General features: G+C 48.0%; 2 protein-coding genes across 3 annotated transcripts; both read left to right on the top strand.

Annotated features, from left to right (window-relative positions):
* The first annotated feature begins 695 nt into the window (after positions 1–695).
* LOC104485122 (keratin, type II cytoskeletal 4) lies at positions 696–7075 on the top strand. Its single transcript, XM_010127383.2, has 9 exons — positions 696–1244; positions 2416–2630; positions 3780–3840; positions 4141–4236; positions 4752–4916; positions 5358–5483; positions 5893–6113; positions 6537–6565; positions 6681–7075. Exons 1-9 carry the CDS (start codon positions 696–698, stop codon positions 7073–7075), a joined length of 1857 nt encoding a protein of 618 aa, XP_010125685.2.
* A 4485-nt stretch (positions 7076–11560) lies between these two features.
* Positions 11561–16497, top strand: LOC104485121 (keratin, type II cytoskeletal cochleal). 2 transcript variants are annotated; one of them, XM_086768707.1, is made up of 10 exons: positions 11561–11906; positions 11940–12277; positions 13102–13322; positions 13902–13962; positions 14467–14562; positions 14685–14849; positions 14972–15097; positions 15424–15644; positions 15764–15798; positions 16025–16497. In XM_086768707.1, the coding sequence occupies exons 1-10, from the start codon at positions 11561–11563 to the stop codon at positions 16495–16497; spliced, it is 2082 nt and encodes a 693-aa protein (XP_086624833.1). The 2 variants fall into 2 exon arrangements, with proteins under 2 accessions (XP_086624833.1, XP_086624834.1); XM_086768708.1 differs by having other exon boundaries at positions 11561–11867; positions 11931–12277.
* The last annotated feature ends 319 nt before the right edge of the window (positions 16498–16816 follow it).

Genomic DNA, 16816 nt, shown 5'->3' on the forward strand with positions numbered 1-16816 from the left:
ACCGTATTTGTCCTCGGCACCATCTCACACAATTCACCCTCCATCAATAAGGAACCAGCCAGCAAACATGGCTGCAACCGAATTGCCTCCGAGAGCTGCAGCCATACCCACCGAGAGGAAGAAATGAATGCTTACAAGAATGCTCTCGACAACGTCAGTGCCATGCTTTGATGGATATGCCTTCCTTCTTCCCTATCGCCACCAGTCATTGCTCAAGAGCCAGCCCGGAGCTGGCAAGAGACCCTGGAAGAGGCGGCATCACCACGACGTTTTGCAGGAGGTCCTGAAACATAATTAAACACTGTGGTGAAACTGAACCGTAAACAAGCTATGAATAAAAACCCCTTGAATTATTTTGCTAAACTATAATTACACAATAAGGAAGCAGATTAATTAAGTAAAATATAAGTCCTGAAACTGAAGCTTGCAAGCAAAGCAGTTTATTTTAATTTCCACATTATTTCATATGAGATAGAAGTGTTTGCTGTGGGTTTAAAAAGTTGGAAGCCATTCCTTGCTGCCAGGCAGACCAAACCCAGTGGATAAATTAAATTTTTGCATCTCAGGCACCTCCTGAAATGTATATAAGGAGAAGGGCTCTGCCTCGGAGAAGCTAAAGGAGATCTCCTTCTTTCACTCCCTGCTCCTCTCTTGCTCTTCTGCTTTGCCGTTACCTCTCGTTTCCCCCAGCCACCATGAGTCGACAGTGCTACACCTCCAGCTCTCTCCTGGGAAGACGGGGCTTCTCCTCTGCATCCGCTGTCTGCGGCCTCGGCAGGGGCAACAGCAGCTCAGCTTCCATCTGCCAGCCAGTGGGACGGAGATGTGGAATCGGTGGCTTCAGCAGCCGGAGTGTTTGCGACCTAGGGAGAGGGCAACGGATTTCCTTCGGTGGGAGCTGTCGCAGTGGGGTCTACGGCAGCCCCGCTATCGGACGTTGCGTGGCCTACGGCGGAGGTCGCTTTGGTGTGGGCACAGTCGTGGGGTTTGGTAACTGTGGAAGCTACGGTGGCCTGGGCAGCTACAGAGGTCTCGGGGACGGCGTGGCTATCGGAGGCTATGGCAGTGGCATCGGCATTGGCCTCGGTGGAGGTAGATCTGAAGGGATTCGGGGCGTCAGCATCCACCCGGAGCTCCTCAAGCCCCTTTGCGTGGGGGTCGACCCTGAGGAGTGCCAAGTGCGGACCCACGAGAAAGAGCAGATCAAGAACCTCAACAACCAGTTCGCCTGCTTCATTGACAAGGTGAGACGCTGCTTCCCTCCGTGCAGGCTGTTTGTCTCTAGAGAAATGTTGGTAGCTGTTTCTCCTGGCACCCTGGTATTGTAAACGTTTCTGATAGACCATGGTGGTTCTTATCTGGAGAGTGTTTGGAATTAAGCCTTGCGCCAAGGCAACTGCACTGGTATTTTACCTTTCGATGGTCACCAATCTGCTAAATAGCTAAACCGGGAGTGGCTCCAAGGATACAGTAAATCAAAAGCTGTGAGAGAAGGGATGGACACATGGAAATGTAAAAAGGGAAAACAGGAACTTTTACTGCAAAGGTATAATCTGACATTGCTATCACACCTCTATAAACTTCAGAGGACTTTTGAATTTTTAAAATAGTTCATATGCTTCATCAACGAGATGCAGAAAGATAGGTGTCTAGATGAAATGAAATGAACAGTTTCAACTTCTCTGTCCCTCCACTCTGTCAATGAAATGACTTGGTGACCTTGTAAAGAGATGTTATTTCTTTGTTTTCCAGCTAAGCCTAAGGGTTTTCACTGCTGTTTAGAGACGTGTTATAGGAAATGATTTTTCAAGCAGTAGAGAAACCTTTTCTTTGTCTGATCTTGATTTTTTTCGTGAGTTGTTCTGCAGCTGACACGACCAAACCCAAGTAAGAGGAGCCGCTCTGCTTCCTCCCATTTGAAAAATGACTTATTCATGATCCATAAAGGTTCTCAAGTACTAGAGAGCTCTTTAATCTAGAAGTGAAAGGCATGATACATATCCATGGCTAGAGTTTAAATCAGATACATCCAAATGAGATCCTGGATGGAGCTTTTAGTGCTGCGAAAAACTCATTACTGCAATCAGCCCATTAGAGGAGGCAGTGGATCCTGCACCAGCGAGTCGTTGCAGGGGAAGAGGTGGTGTTTGGTGGAACCGTGCTTTAGTCAAACAGATGATCTCCCTCAGCAAAGAGCAAACACACTGACGTTCAGCCTGTGATACGAGTCCTGGGTGGGACCAGGTTTAGCTCAGAGAAGGTGCCGATCTCAGGCTGCTGAGAAATCAACACTTAACCATTTGCAATTCCGATTTTATTTTTCTTTTTTTTTCCTCTTGGAAGTGGAGGAGCCCAAAGCACCTTTGCCTGGGACAAGAGGGGGTTGCATGACTCTTTCATCTCTTGCTTCCCCAGGTCCGGCTGCTGGAGCAGCAAAACAAGGTGCTGACCACCAAGTGGGAGCTGCTGCAGCAGTATGTCCTCCCAGCTTCCAGGAGGAACCTGGAGCCTGTTTTCGAGAACTTCATCTGCAACCTGAGGAAGCAGCTGGAGTGTGTGCTGGGTGAGAGAGAGAGGCTGGAAAATGAGGAGCGGTGCCTCCGGGACCTAGTTCAGGAGTACAAGTGCAAGTAAGTAGTATGCAGAGGGAAATCGCAGATGGGGTGTTTGCCAGCCTGAGGGGTGTTTCTGAGGGTGAAGACAATGCAATTGCACTGGACAGGTCCAAAGGCTGGGGCACAGGGCACATCAGTACTGGGCTGGTTTCCTGTACTGGAGTCCCACAGCTGCAGCTCAGATGCTGGTGATGGACTGAGAGAGCTCTTCAACCACCATGTTTCCACAGGGAGAGGGACAGGGAACCACTTTTTCTCTCCCTAACACTCCTGCACACCACTGTGGTTTGCCATTTCAAATCTCCCACATCATCTGTGCCTGTGGCTCCTCCAAATCTCATGTCCCCAGTGCCATCCGCTCCCACAAAACCCTCAGCCTATTTGTCTCCACCCCATGCTTTATCCACTTTGTCTCTGTTGGAGATCATTCTCTCTCCCCAGAGGAAATGTGGGAATTGCTTTTTTAATCTGAGCTGCAGATATGATTCTATGATTCTATGATATTCCTTAACAGCTCCCTGTGTGCTCTGCTGAGCCAAAAGCCAGGACACTTGGTGGTTGGTGGCATACAGCACAGGATAAAAAAGTAGTCCTTTCTCCAGAGATCTTACATCAAGTATCTCAGATACTTTTTTTCTTGTGGAACCACCACCAAGGAGGTCGGACTTGTCTTGTGAAAGTTCTTCTGCGTCCCAATTACTTGTCATTACGCACTGGCCTTCTTTCCTATTGCATCTGGGAGTTTCAAAGGTTGCTCAAGCTCCTGATGTCCCTCGAGGCATTTTGGCCACACTCTCCTCATAGACACTCAGAGTCCTGAATGCTTCAGAAGATCATCACAAGAAGCAGCAGGGCTAGAAGAAGCAATCCAAGCCTTCAGCTGTGCTACATGGTTTTGCATTTCTAGTGGTTTGGCCTGATTTACTACCGTCTCATTCCAGCCACCGACACTGCTGGCGTGGACTATTTAAAACTGATGAACAAAGTCCAGTGAGGAGGAAAGAAATAGGAACAAAGCAAAAAAAAATCAAAAAAGGAGGTAGAAAGCTAATAGGGAGAGGCTCTGGTTTTAATCACGCTTCCCATGTTCTGCACTGGCTGCTTGGGTGGTGGAGATGGGACCCCTGGGGCTCAGCATCCCATCCTTCTCCTTTCCTGCTGCAGATATGAAGATGAGATCAACAAGCGTACGGCTGCGGAGAATGAGTTTGTGGTCCTCAAGAAGGTGAGCTATGCTAGGGACAACGTTGCAACACCAGCTGAGAGTGTTAGGCATGCGGGCAAAACGTGTGGGGCCAGGAAGAGAAACAGGGTGTCCTGGCACCATGACCAGTAACCTCAAAATAGACGTAACCCAAGGAATTTGGAAAACCCACATCAGGTTGTAAGCATACACAATACAAATCCAGATAGACTTAAGGGCTGGAAATGGTGAGGTTTCCTCCAAATCTAACAGAAAAAAATGGGCTTTGCCACAGTCCTTCTTTCTTCACCATTTTTCGCCAAATACGTGGTGTCTCTCCAGGATGTGGACTGTCTCTACCTGACCAAGGAGGAGCTGGAGGTGAGAGTGGGTCTCCTGCGGCAGCAGCTGGAGTTCCTGAAGTGCATCTACGCGGAGGTAAGAGCTACCAGCTTCCCGCACCACTGAAACATCTCATTCTTCAAAACCCAAATATTTTTAGTACTTCGCTTTTTAAGCTCCATTAGCCAAAATATTTTGGTGAAAATAACACTTTTGTCTAAAATGTAGCAAATTCTTAACAAAACACACAGGGGATGCTTTGCATTTGCACCTTTTCTAGACAAACACCTCCCAGCAGTCTGTAGGCAATAGCGCCCAAAGCACTCATCCCTGAGGGATTCAAAGCCCAGAAAACTGCTGATGCAGCTGGAAATGCTGAGTTGCAACAAAGTGAGTTGCTCCACCAGGATTCCCCACCCTTCCTTAGGGAATTGCACGCAGCAATCCCATATTGTGCCACCAAAACAGGTCCCAGCTGCCAGCTCTTGCTGGAAAGCAGTGACCCACCTGGAAAACCCCATGTCTTAGTTGAGTGTTAATGGGAGAACCTCCCCCAACACTTTACCTTCTCACCAGACCCTCTCGGGACTGACATGCAATGGATCTTGCAGGAGAGAGCTCAGCTGGACTGCCAGCTGTGTGACACCTCTGTCATCGTGCAAATGGACAACAGCCGGGACCTGGACATGGAGGGCATCATCAAAAGTGTTGAGTGCTGCTACGAGGAGATTGCCCAGAAGAGCAAGGCCGAAGTGGAGGCTTTCTACCAAACCAGAGTGAGTATTTACACTGCCAACACAGATGGCAATGAAATCCCCTGGCCCACAAAACCCTGATGACCATTTCTATCCTCCGTGATGCAACTTAAACCCACCCCACAGTGTGCATGCACTGTAGTTTGCTAAACAAAGTCATGCCAAAAAAGTCCCCCAACAACCATTAAAGCTATGTTTTAAGAATTTTCTGTAAAAACAAAACACAGCAGATCACACTGTTGCTTCAGAGAGGTCTCCTCTGTGCACACACATCAGGAACACCATCCCCTTCCCAAAGGGCAAGTACTCAGGACCTACCTGGGACTGTCGCCTTGTCTGGGCTGAGGTCATGTCTGGATGCTTCTCCAGGAGCACCAACATCCACGTGGCTCCAAAGAGTTGCCACTTTCCCTGGAAAGGGCAATTCGGGAGCGTTAACATCATCCTCTTCCCGCGCAATAGCTGGAGGAGCTCCACAGCAGCAGAGGCAAGTTCTGTGACGACCTGAGAAACAACCAGAGCGAGATAGCCGAGCTGAACCGGATGATCCAGAAGCTGCAGTGCGAGTCAGATAACGTGAAGAAGCAGGTAGGATGGAGGGTTGAATGCTGCATGGGCATGCAGCTTCTTCCAGCAAAGGGCTTCGTCCTCATCAGCTCCCACCCTGCTGAGCGGCAAAAAAAAACCCCTCAACCCTAGCTTAAGCCTATATTTCTAGCTTCTCATCTGCTATCAGTACACAAAGAGGCAGATTTATTTCTCACTTAGCAACTGTGCAGAAGTGAGTTGGTTTGGCTACAACAGGAACAGTGTTTGCTGCTGGGGTGCAGCCAACGGGCCATCTCCCCTTCATCTCAGATAGCTTCACCATGTGTTCAGCCTAAATTCAGGCTCTCTGGCAGCTCCTAGCTGAGAAAAAAGGGGGTACATGAGCAACCCTGTGGAGATACCTCTTACTGTCACCGCTGGTCACCTCCTTTCCCTTTACTGTCTACAGATAGCAGCTCTGCAGACGGCCATCTGCGACGCCGAGCAGCGAGGTGACTGCGCCCTCAAAGATGCCCGGCAGAAGCTGATTGACCTGCAGACTGCACTGCAGCAAGCCAAGGACAAGATGGCATGCTTGCTGAGGGACTACCAGGAGCTGCTGAACGTCAAGCTGGCCCTGGACATTGAGATTGCCACTTACAGGACGCTGCTGGAAGGAGAAGAGAGCAGGTAGGAGTATCCCTGGCTGCACCTCGTAGCAATATCTGGCAAAACCCAACAGGAGGGGAGGCAGTGAGAAATGTTAGGGGAAGGCAGCTCCCCATGGGTGCAGAGGGGAGCATCATCCTTGTTCCCTCCTGATCCTCCCAGGGCAGCTGGATTGCAGTGCACTGAGCACACTGCAGTTTGATCCCCTGCTTGCGGTGCAAAAAGACAATGGGATAGTAAGACATCTATGGGATTTGGGGATCCAGGCCCCAGTGCTTTAATGGGCGATCTGGACAGCACCTCACACTTGTTCCTTCAGCACAGAAAAGCTGAAGGAGCTGTGGGGTTTCTAAGGAGGCAATGGCTGGGCAGCACCTCTATTTGCTTGTGTATTTGGGGAATATTTCCCTAAATACATCTTTGAGATATTTATTTTCTTAACAGGATATGTACTGGCAACCCTGTGAGCGTAGGTAAGCTAATGAAGCATTCTCTTAATTTCCTTACAAGTCTTTTAAGCTTATAAATTTCCTTGTAATCTGGGTTTTAGCTGCTCTGGCAGTGACTGAGCCTGTTTTTCTCCCACAGCTGTGGTCAGCGGCGGTGGCACCGTTGGGGAGTGCCGATCCTTGTCTGGAATCGGAGGCAAATGCACCGTCAAGGCAGGAGGGGCCAGTGCAGGGCTAGGGGTGGTCTCCTCCTTTGGCGTTGGCGGTGCTGGCTTTAGCACCCGGAGCGTAGATTGCCTCCCCAGGGTGGGGGGTGGATTTGGGGCGAGGAGTGCTGTCAGCTGCATGGGGCGAGAAGTCATCTCCGGTGCAGAGAGTGTGCAGTGCACCACCGGCGTAGGCAACCTAGGAAACGTTGTGTGTGCTGGCGTGGAGCAGTGCAGCCCGGGAACCGTCATCATTCCTGGGGCAGGGGTCTGCGGCACTGGGAACAGGTACAGCACAGCTGTGCGCGTGGTCAGAACAAGCCGGTAGAGACCGGGGGGCAAAGACACATTGCATTATAAAATAATCAGCATTTCTGCAGTAAAACAGTATTCCCCTTCCTTCCGATAGCTACAGGGATCACACAACTATGGGCTGCCCACCTCCACACAATTAGGCTAGTTGCTCTGCTGAAAACTCTTTGCATGACCAAAACCCACCTTCTCTTGCATGTCCTTCTTGGGGGAAGCTTACCCCCCAGGGTCTCAGCTAGGTGAGATTTTCATTTCAGACAGTCCATAGCTGTCTTCACACATCATCTTGGCCCTTAAATCAGTCTTCTCTGCTTGACCTCTTTTCAGCAGGGATTTTCTTTCCCTAACACAACTATCGCAAAAGGATGAAAAATTCGGTCATCTCGACTTCAGAAAGAGAAGCCACATTTTAATTGTCCAAGATGGAGCTGCAGCTATTATTTAACTTCTTTAATGACACCAGAAAAGCCAATTTTTCCTGTTTACGAGAGGGTTGGTAATGCTTATGTAAATTGGTCCAAGTTGCTACACCAGGTTTGGTAGAGCAGATTTTAATTACACACCGACGAGCACCTTATATTTCTGTAGTTAAATGCATGCGTTGTTTTTCCTATGTGTGTAGTAGACAGACGGATTTAATGCTTTTAATGTGTAAGTGAACAGAGTTGATTATCCTTCGCTTACTCCAAACTTTCAGCTCTACCTTCAATAAACTACATGCATAATTCATGCTTTGCTTCATGGGTTTTATTTCCCTTCCTGATATTACAAAATTTGAGATAGGTGAATCTCGCAGCGGGTGGGGTTGGTAGCTCTCAAGAAGTGGAGTTCTAACAAAGTTTTTTGGAGACTTTGTCTGCTCTCCTTCCTGATGCACTTTTGCATACCTTTATTCCATCCAGAGATGAGCATGGCCATAAGGAAGTCTGGAAATGCAGAGTAAACCAGGATATTTAACCGCTTGTGGCATGTGCAGTTCAGTTCACCTGGGATCTCTCACACTGTCTGGGATCTCTGGAGGCAGAACAAAAAAGCAACCAGACCCTTGTTTAAAGAAACCAGTGAGAACCAGCTTGGGTAGTAAAGAAAAGAAAACAATCCTGCATCCCAACCTGGAAACCCTCTCACAAGAGTAGGCTGATTTTAAAAGAAAGCAAGAGAAAAGTGTACCTTCCCAAAATGAAGCATCAGGACCTTTCTTTCTCAAATGCCCCACTTTCCTTAAAACACATGAACTTACAGGAAGAGCAGAGTCTGTAGGATGTGCCTGGACATCCCCCTCCAACAGCCCTTGCAGGGAGGGGAAAACTCTCCCATCATTTTAGGAGACTGAGATACAGGTGAGATCAGGTCGCCCTCTCCCTTTTCTCTGTAAGAGCCCCCAGTTGCCACAGAACAGTGACCCACTGAAAGGTCTCTATAACATGACTGGAAAGGGCATTTCATGGTGGCACTCGTCACAGCTGGATGCACATCTGGATGCCAGGAAAATCAGCCAGCCCTGCCAAATTCTTCCCTCCCATTGCTCACCTGGGCACAGCTGAAAGCCCTGGAGATTACTTTGCTCTGAATTGCCCTTTGGAGAAATTCATTTCTCCTCACCCAGCCTGGAAGCAGCACAGGTTGTGGGCAGGTTAATTTACCCCATGAAAAGCAGACTGAGGACCAGGTGTTGTAATTTATTCCCTGACATTCCACTCTGCTTCCTAGACTTCACTGCTGACTTATGCCTTGTCTGCCCCAACATCTACATGGCTCGAGGATGAGTTCAACCATCCTGGCAGGTTTGGTCTGTCCATGTTGGTGTGGTGATGATGAACCCACCACCGGTTCCCATTGGTTGAGCATCTGCCTCTGCTTGTCTCACAGAGCCTGATGGATTCAGACTCCCCATGTCTGCAGCGCTTTTCTGATGGAAAGTAAGATGGTTTATTGGATGTGATCACCAGGTAGCAGATTGCTAATTATTTTTTAATAAATGACATGCCTTAGCAACACTGTCTGGGCAGTGGGGTGGTGAAATCCAAAAGGATCAGCCCTTGCCGGGAAGGCAAAACCCACTCACCTAGAGAGGATATTTTTTGAAATCGTTATCTTCATATTTTCTGTCTCAATGCATACAACTCAGACTTCATCTCATTTGTATGTAAATAAGAAGCAGAAACACCCAAATGAGAAGCTCTCAGTGCCCCAACAGCTCATTATTTATGTTGATCACCTCCCTGCAAAATAATACCTGCACACCAAAAACCAGCCGGCTCCCCAGGGGACCAAAGCAGCCCAGCAGCTCTTTCATTTCTGAGAGAATACCTTTAATCATCCCTGCCCTTCTCAACCCCTGAGTATTGCAAAATCCATGTTTTCTGCTGCCTGCTTGAAGATGCTCATGTAGATCAGGCTATTTTGGAAAGAAAGGCCAGGAGCAAGTTTTTTTTGGGGGGCAATTGGAGGCCAGATCCTGCTCAGTGTCACTCTGGACATTCCCTTTTGTAGACTGACAGTGTCTAGTAGAGTTGATCCAAACTGATGCAAAAAGCTACATCCACCTCTGGGTACAGAGCCCGGAAACCCCAGCTTCTCCACACCATAAACCAGTCTGGTAAAGAAACGGTGCATTTTGCACCCAGCCTTTGCATCACTCGCATACCTTGTGGACAGTGGGCTGAAGGAAGAAGAGTGTGGGAGCCTAAAATGACAATTCCCTCTTTCTTGTTGGCAGCCCCACCTTTAATCCCATTACATCCATTCAGCTCTAATATCTGATTCGAACCCGTTTGTCAGCTTCAGGACAATCTGCCTTTACTGGGGTCAAGAAAGCATGAAGATAATTTCATTTTCCCGTCGCACCTGGGCTTTGAGTTTTATGCAAATAATCGAGGCAATAGTTGTTCATGAATTTCAAGTGACATTCCAGGCAGATTCAGACCAACATTTTCCAAAGAGAAGTAAGCCGACCTGTATCAACCGGGGCTTTCGCACTGCAATAGGAAATTCTGTTTGAGAGAACCAGGTCTCCTGGTTTGAGCCAGCCTGGCAGCATTTCTCCAAGGATAATCAGATATTCAGTCTTCTGTATTTGGTGAAAGGCAAAGCACTTGCTTAATTTTTCTTCCAGAGATGTCAGTGGGATTTTTAGCTTGTACTTAATGGTTTCGTAGCACTGGAGCACCTGAATGCATTTCAAAGGGCATGTAGAGTCCTGTCTTGCAAATATGTTTAAGCTCTAGTCATGCGCATGGCATGGGCAATGCCACCAGGACAGCAACATGCTGAAAATGAGCTGAGCTTTTAAATACAAAGAATAAAATACTCTAAACATTGCAATTCCACAAACTCTGAGGTGCCAGAACATGTCGCCACACCCTACTGAATTTGCTTATTTTTCCCAAGGACTCCAGGAAATAAAATAAGGAGAATTTGTGGGAGTATTTTTCATGCTGGTTACTTCTTTGCTTTTGGCAACACTTTGAATTGAAAGGTTCAAAGGTCTTTAAAAGAAATGACAGCTGAAAAGAGCTAGAAACTGAAGGCTGAATACATCTTAATGTTAACAGGCAAATAATACAGTTCCACAAAGCCAGGCAAAGTGTTTTTTGAAAATCTGCCTCTCTCATTGAAATGCTTTTCAGATGAAGATGAAAATGTAAATGTATTGATCACATCATCAGATGGCTGGAGACATTGCAACAGCAACCTCTGGGCAGGATGCAGTTGTCCTCGGAGGTGCCAATATCTCTAGAAAGGGAGCCTAGGAAAATGGTCATACACTAAATACCTAATACTAATTGGCCAAAATTTGAGGTGACACCTAAACATAGTGTCTCAGAGGAAAACTATGTATCTGGACCTCTTCACACTAGGTAGAGTCAGCTCAAAAAGAGAGTGTCTGCCTAACTAGTGTGAACAGGTAGACTGGATAAAGTAGAGCCCTGCAAGAGATGTCAGGCTTCATGAACATCACACACGCACTTTGCCTTCAGGCAAAGAAGCCCCGTGAAAATTTTCTGTTCAGATTCAGCCACTTTAGCCATTAACTCAAGTTAATCCAGAGGAGCACCCACTAAGCTCTATGTCTATTTGTTGCATCTTTTAAGTAGCATAGGAGTATCTGGGTAGCTATTTCTCTTTTCTTAATATTTTTTTTTCTTTTGCAGCAAGGAAATAAAATAATACATCTCTGCATGCACACATAGGCTTTGCATGAAGGCTGAGCTCTCCCTGCCAAAATTCGGGGAGTTAGATAACTCTTCTAGCTGAGCAGATCCACACTGGCTGCAATAGGTGTGTTTGAGTGCAATCAGTGTTTAATAAGTTTCAATAAGACAGCTGGCTGTCTGGCACGTCAAAACCATGAAGGCAATAAATTGATCACTGGACTTCCATGCAACCAAGCCCAGATCCTCAGAAGGATAAAAAGGGCATCCCGCACTCCCTTCTATCAGAGAGCTGCACTCTCTGTTTGCTGCTTCTCGCCAGTGCTGCGTGGTTATCTCCTGCTGCAATGAACCGGCAAACTTACAGCATGAGAGCGGGAGGTGGAGGCAGATCTTACAGCACTGCCTCAGCTATTATTCCAAGTGGCAACAGGGCTGGCTTTACCTCCATGTCTGTGGCACGATCTGGTGGAGGTGGAGGTGGTTTTGGAAGGCTCATTGGAGGAGGTGGTGGTGGTGGTGGTGGTGGTTTTGGCAGCAGGAGCCTCTACAACCTTGGTGGTAGCAAGAGGATCTCCATTGGTGTTGGAAGCAGCTTCCGAGCTGCTTTTGGGAGTGGAGCTGGTGGTGGCTCTGGCCTGGGAGTTGGTGGTGGTGGCGGCTATGGACTTGGGGGTGGCGGAGTTGGTGGTGGTCTTGGACTTGGTGGTGGCGGAGCTGGTGGAGGTCTTGGACTTGGTCTCAGTGGTGGAGGTGGTGGATATGGCTTTGGTGGAGGTGCTGGTGGGCTTGGCTTTGGTGGTGGACAGGGAGGCGGTGGAGGGTTTGGCTTTGGTGGAGTAGGGGGGTTGGGAGGATTCAGTGGAGGGCTGGGTGGTGGCAGGAACCCAGTGGGATTTGGTGGTGGCCCACCTGGAATTGGTACAATCCAAGAAGTGACCGTCAACCAGAGTCTCCTGGCACCGCTGAATCTGGAGATAGATCCAAACATCCATCAGGTGCGAAAAGATGAGAAGGAGCAAATCAAGACTCTCAACAACAAGTTTGCTTCCTTCATTGACAAGGTGAGACTGCAAGTGCTGTGGAATTGTGCTAGAGAGGGAGCGAGACAGTCTTGTAGCTGCAAAAATATGACTTCATGAATCTACTGACTTGCATATTTCCTATCTGCATGTCATCATTAAAATAATAATAAAAAAGAACATTCTTCTAAACAGTTACAAGACAGAAAACTAGACATCAGGAACTCGTAATAAGAGGATTAGATCCAGTTTTTTTTTTTCCTGAGAAGTAAAATCTGTTAGCTCAAATGGAGTAAACCAGTTTCAGGTCCAGACCTAGCAGCTAAATCCAGCTGTCTCTGTGGGGAATCACAGCAGATGTGTTAGTTGTTATTGCTTCATTGCCTGCAAGCTGAAATCCGATTTATATTGACTCAACTCAGGTCCTTCCTTGGTTTTTACTTGTGTAAATATGTAGTATATAGGAGCAAAAGGAAAAGCAATTAAGCACTTGTCTTTTAAACTGTAGAACTTCAATCTTAGCTTTAATGAATGAAGATAAATAATCTCTTACAAAGAAGGAAAAACCAAAGGATGTTAAAGAAAGCAAGCAATGAAAGATGAACCCACATTTTCTAACGATTGCTCACTGGTTTGCTAAATTAAATTGCATCTAAAGATAAGTCTCCACTGAAGATGGTTTGCTTAGCTACTGGATGGGCTAACACAGCCCTAGATAACCTGGAGGATATTCACAGCTGGATTTAATATTCTTGGTTTGGGATTTCCTTGGTTTGTGCTACGCATGAGTCCCAGTGACTGATTATTTGCCATCAGCATGCTCACCGGTGTCTTCTGCTAAGGCTCTTCTGCTTCCCAACACTCAGGTTCGCTTCCTGGAGCAGCAGAACAAGGTGCTTGAGACCAAATGGACCCTCCTGCAGGACCAGGGTCAAAAAACCAACACAGGCAAAAACAACCTGGACCCACTCTTTGAGGCTTACATCAACAACCTGAAACGGCAGCTGACCAACCTGTTCAATGAGAGAGGACGAATGGACGGGGAGCTGAAGAACATGCAAGACCTTGTTGAGGATTTCAAGAACAAGTGAGTGCCTGTTAGCGGCATGTCCAGGCACCCTGGGGTGAAATAGGATGCAAATGGTTCAGCTTAGCATTAGGCAGTAGGATTAATCTCACTTAAACTTAGCTTTCTCAAGGTCAAATATCCAGCCTGAGATATTAATCAAATGTTCTACGGTAAAGAGAGCAAAAAGTGTCTCTAGTCTGTGCTCTAGCCCATAACATGGCACCTGTCTAATCGCCCTCTAATATACTGCTCCTGTGAGATATCACCCCCTGCAGAATCCCTGCCTTCCTCAACAGCAACAGAAAGGTGGTTCATCAACATTTTTCCAACCAGAAAATGCAGATTCAGCCAGGACACAACAACTTGTGATGACACTTGCAAAGGAAAATAATCTAAACCAGCCTTACCCTCCTTGTTTCATCTGTGTTATGTCAAAATGTCATCTCAGCCCTTTGAGAAATGGAATTTTCACAAATTTAAGCTGGGCCAGGAGGTTAACTTGAAAATGCCATACCCAGCCCAGATAACTTTGCACTCTGATGTCTACAACTTTCTGCTTACCAAGGTATGACTCAGTCTTTCCTTCTATCCCTGCAGATATGAAGAGGAAATCAACCGACGTACAGCAGCAGAGAATGAATTTGTGGTGCTGAAGAAGGTGGGTGAGACAGGAGGTGTTACGGATGCTGAGCTAACCCTAACCATTGCACAGGCTGGGAGAGTCCTAAAGAATGGGAGATTTCATGGAGCTGCATCCTCATCCTTTTAAAGCTGTCATTTGGATTGTGGCTCTGGGGGAAAGGAACAGAGGGGCTTGAAGGATGGAAGTTCTTGTCCCACAACATACACACATGCTCGCCTGGGCAAAACAGACCACACAGAAAAGATGGTCAGCAGTGGCAGGAACCTCCACGTACCAAGGCCAAATGGCCTGCAGCCCCCTCCTTACCCACTAACGAAGTTACACACAGTGCTTCTTTTGGCCAAGAGATGTCCTCTTGGTGCCCTTCCAGGGGGATGTGCCAAGCACAGCTTCTCCAGTCAGGCAGCCCCACCGCAGCAGTGAAAGGCAGCTCCTCATTGCCAGGAGCGGCCAGTTCTTGGCTGAGCTAAAGAAGAGGCACCAGGTGCTGCAGACGTCCCCATGGTTGCTCTCTTCCAGGATGTGGATGCTGCTTACATGAATAAGGTGGAGCTGGAGGCCAAGGTGGATGCCTTGACTGATGAACTCAGTTTCCTCCGAGCCCTCTATGATACGGTACAGACACCCTCTTCCCCTGAGTTCTGTCTTCTTGTCCCTCCTTGGACAGTGACTGCCATAATTAATGGCATTCAAAAAGGTAAGTGCAGCTGGCCAGGATCCTGTCTGCTTCCTCGCAGGAGCTGGCTCAGCTCAGTGCACAAGTGTCCGACACCGCTGTCATTCTGTCAATGGACAACAACCGGGACTTGGACCTCAGCAGCATCATAGCTGAAGTCAAAGCTCAGTATGAAGACATTGCTAACAGGAGTCGGGCCGAGGCGGAGGCTTGGTACCAAACCAAGGTGAGTAGAACCATAGATGCCATGGATGCATTTCCAGGGAAAATTACTGCTGTCCCTATATTTGAGCCACATCTTGTCCACCTGGACATCTCAGACAGTTTACTCTTCCTTCTGAACCTCAGTTCGAGGAGCTGCAGGCCACGGCTGGGAAGCACGGGGACGACCTACGCAACACAAAGGGGGAAATCTCTGAGCTCAACCGGCTGATCCAGAGGATCCGGTCAGAGATAGAGAACATGAGGAACCAGGTAGGAATAGCAAAAGGATCCCACGGAGACCTGTTCTGTCATCCCTTAGCACTGCAGCTCTGCTTTGCTGATTGGGGCCACAGAGTATGAAGTACCTCATTAAATGTGTTGTATTCCCTCCTGAAAAGGGTACCATGCTGTACTACATATTAAATTTTTCTTGCCAGGTTGGCATTTCTACTCCAAAAATGTTAGCTATGCTTGAATGATCTCAATCACAACTGTTGTTTATTAGCACGCCAGCCAAAATGGTGGTTTTTTGCCTTGGGTGACTCTTGCTCAAAAAGAAAAGCAGCATTTAGGAGTCTCAACCCCTGCTCTTGCAGTGTGCCACCCTGCAGACAGCCATCGGAGACGCCGAGGAGCGTGGGGAGCTGGCCCTCAAAGATGCCAAGGCAAAGATGCTTGACCTGGAAGATGCCCTGCAGAAGGCCAAAGCTGATATGGCCCGGCAGCTCCGCGAGTACCAGGAGCTGATGAACGTCAAGCTGGCCCTGGACATCGAGATCGCAACCTACAGGAAGCTGCTGGAGGGAGAGGAGAGCAGGTGGGAGCAAAATTCCTGCAGAAATAACAGCGACTATCGCTTTGCCCCTGCCAGCAGTTGGTCCTCCTGCCTGTTTCCTTCATTTCGCCCTAACCTCCCCTTTATCTCCCCTCCAACAGGCTGAGCGGAGAGGGACTCAACCCCATCAGCTACTGTAAGTATCACAATGCTCATCTTGCCTTGGGCCTACTGGGAGCAGAGGTTGTGAGCAACCTTGGGAATAGGGAGGTTTTGCCCAGTATATGATGTTCAGAGCCCACCACCAGCATTAGTAACTTGCACAGGGGACAGGAGCTGGGTTCAAGTCCTGATGACAGTGCTTTCTGGAACTGGGTGATTGCTAAGCAGATATCTGACCCTCTGATTGTTTTTTCTTGCAGCTGTCATCAGCTCCAGCTCTGGCATGGCTGGTGGAGCTGGATTAGGAGGAGGATTTGGTGGACAGAGCCTAAGTGGAGGAGGTGGTGGAAGCGGTTTCAGTCTTGGAGGAGGTGGTGGAAGCAGTTTCAGTCTTGGAGGAGGTGGTTTTGGTCTTGGAGGAGGCGGTGGAGGTGGTTTCGGTCTTGGAGGAGGCGGTGGTGGTGGAGGTTACAGCTTTGGAAGTGGAGGAGGACTTGGACTTGGGAGTGGTGGTGGTCTCGGAGGTGGATTTGGAGGAGGCAGTGGTCTTGGCATCACAAGTGGTCTTGGCTACGGAGGAGGTGGTGGCAGCAGTCAGAGCACCAGCGGAGGGAATTTCAGCTCTGGAAGTGCAAAAGGCACCAACCCAGGTGTGAAAATTGTCTCCAAAACCTCCTCCAGCAAAAAGAGCATAAAAAGCCAAAGCCTGAAGAATGCTACACAGCCGGAGTGAAAACAACACCAGACCCTTTCTAACACCATCGCTCCCACATTGCTCCTACACTACTCCCGTATTGCTCCTGCACACCACCATCCCCTCCACTGACCTCTCTCCCGGCTCCTCGCACTGTAGTTATTAAGCATTTGGGTCACCATTCAAGAAAAGCAGCAGAGCACGTGCTAACCAGATCTCTCAAAATACTTGAAACAGGATTAAAAGGAAAATACAGGCCTAAGTGGTTTTCTGAACAGGGAATTGGGTTTTTTTTTGTTTGTTTCTTTGCTTTAATGAGGCTGAGCAGCTTGTTTGTAATTGTGGTTAGCTGATGGCC

Source organism: Chlamydotis macqueenii, chromosome 29 (assembly GCF_036417535.1).
Source record: "Chlamydotis macqueenii isolate bChlMac1 chromosome 29, bChlMac1.mat, whole genome shotgun sequence".
Classification (NCBI taxonomy): Eukaryota; Metazoa; Chordata; class Aves; order Otidiformes; family Otididae; genus Chlamydotis; species Chlamydotis macqueenii.

Coding starts and splice junctions, on each gene's coding strand:
- LOC104485121 (XM_086768707.1), top strand. CDS start 11,561: ATGAACCGGCAAACTTACAGCATGAGAGCGGGAGGTGGAGGCAGATCT. Junction 13,323..13,901: donor GTTGAGGATTTCAAGAACAA/GTGAGTGCCTGT, acceptor CTATCCCTGCAG/ATATGAAGAGGAAATCAACC. Junction 15,799..16,024: donor ACTCAACCCCATCAGCTACT/GTAAGTATCACA, acceptor TTTTTCTTGCAG/CTGTCATCAGCTCCAGCTCT.
- LOC104485122 (XM_010127383.2), top strand. CDS start 696: ATGAGTCGACAGTGCTACACCTCCAGCTCTCTCCTGGGAAGACGGGGC. Junction 1,245..2,415: donor TCGCCTGCTTCATTGACAAG/GTGAGACGCTGC, acceptor TTGCTTCCCCAG/GTCCGGCTGCTGGAGCAGCA. Junction 5,484..5,892: donor CAGATAACGTGAAGAAGCAG/GTAGGATGGAGG, acceptor TACTGTCTACAG/ATAGCAGCTCTGCAGACGGC.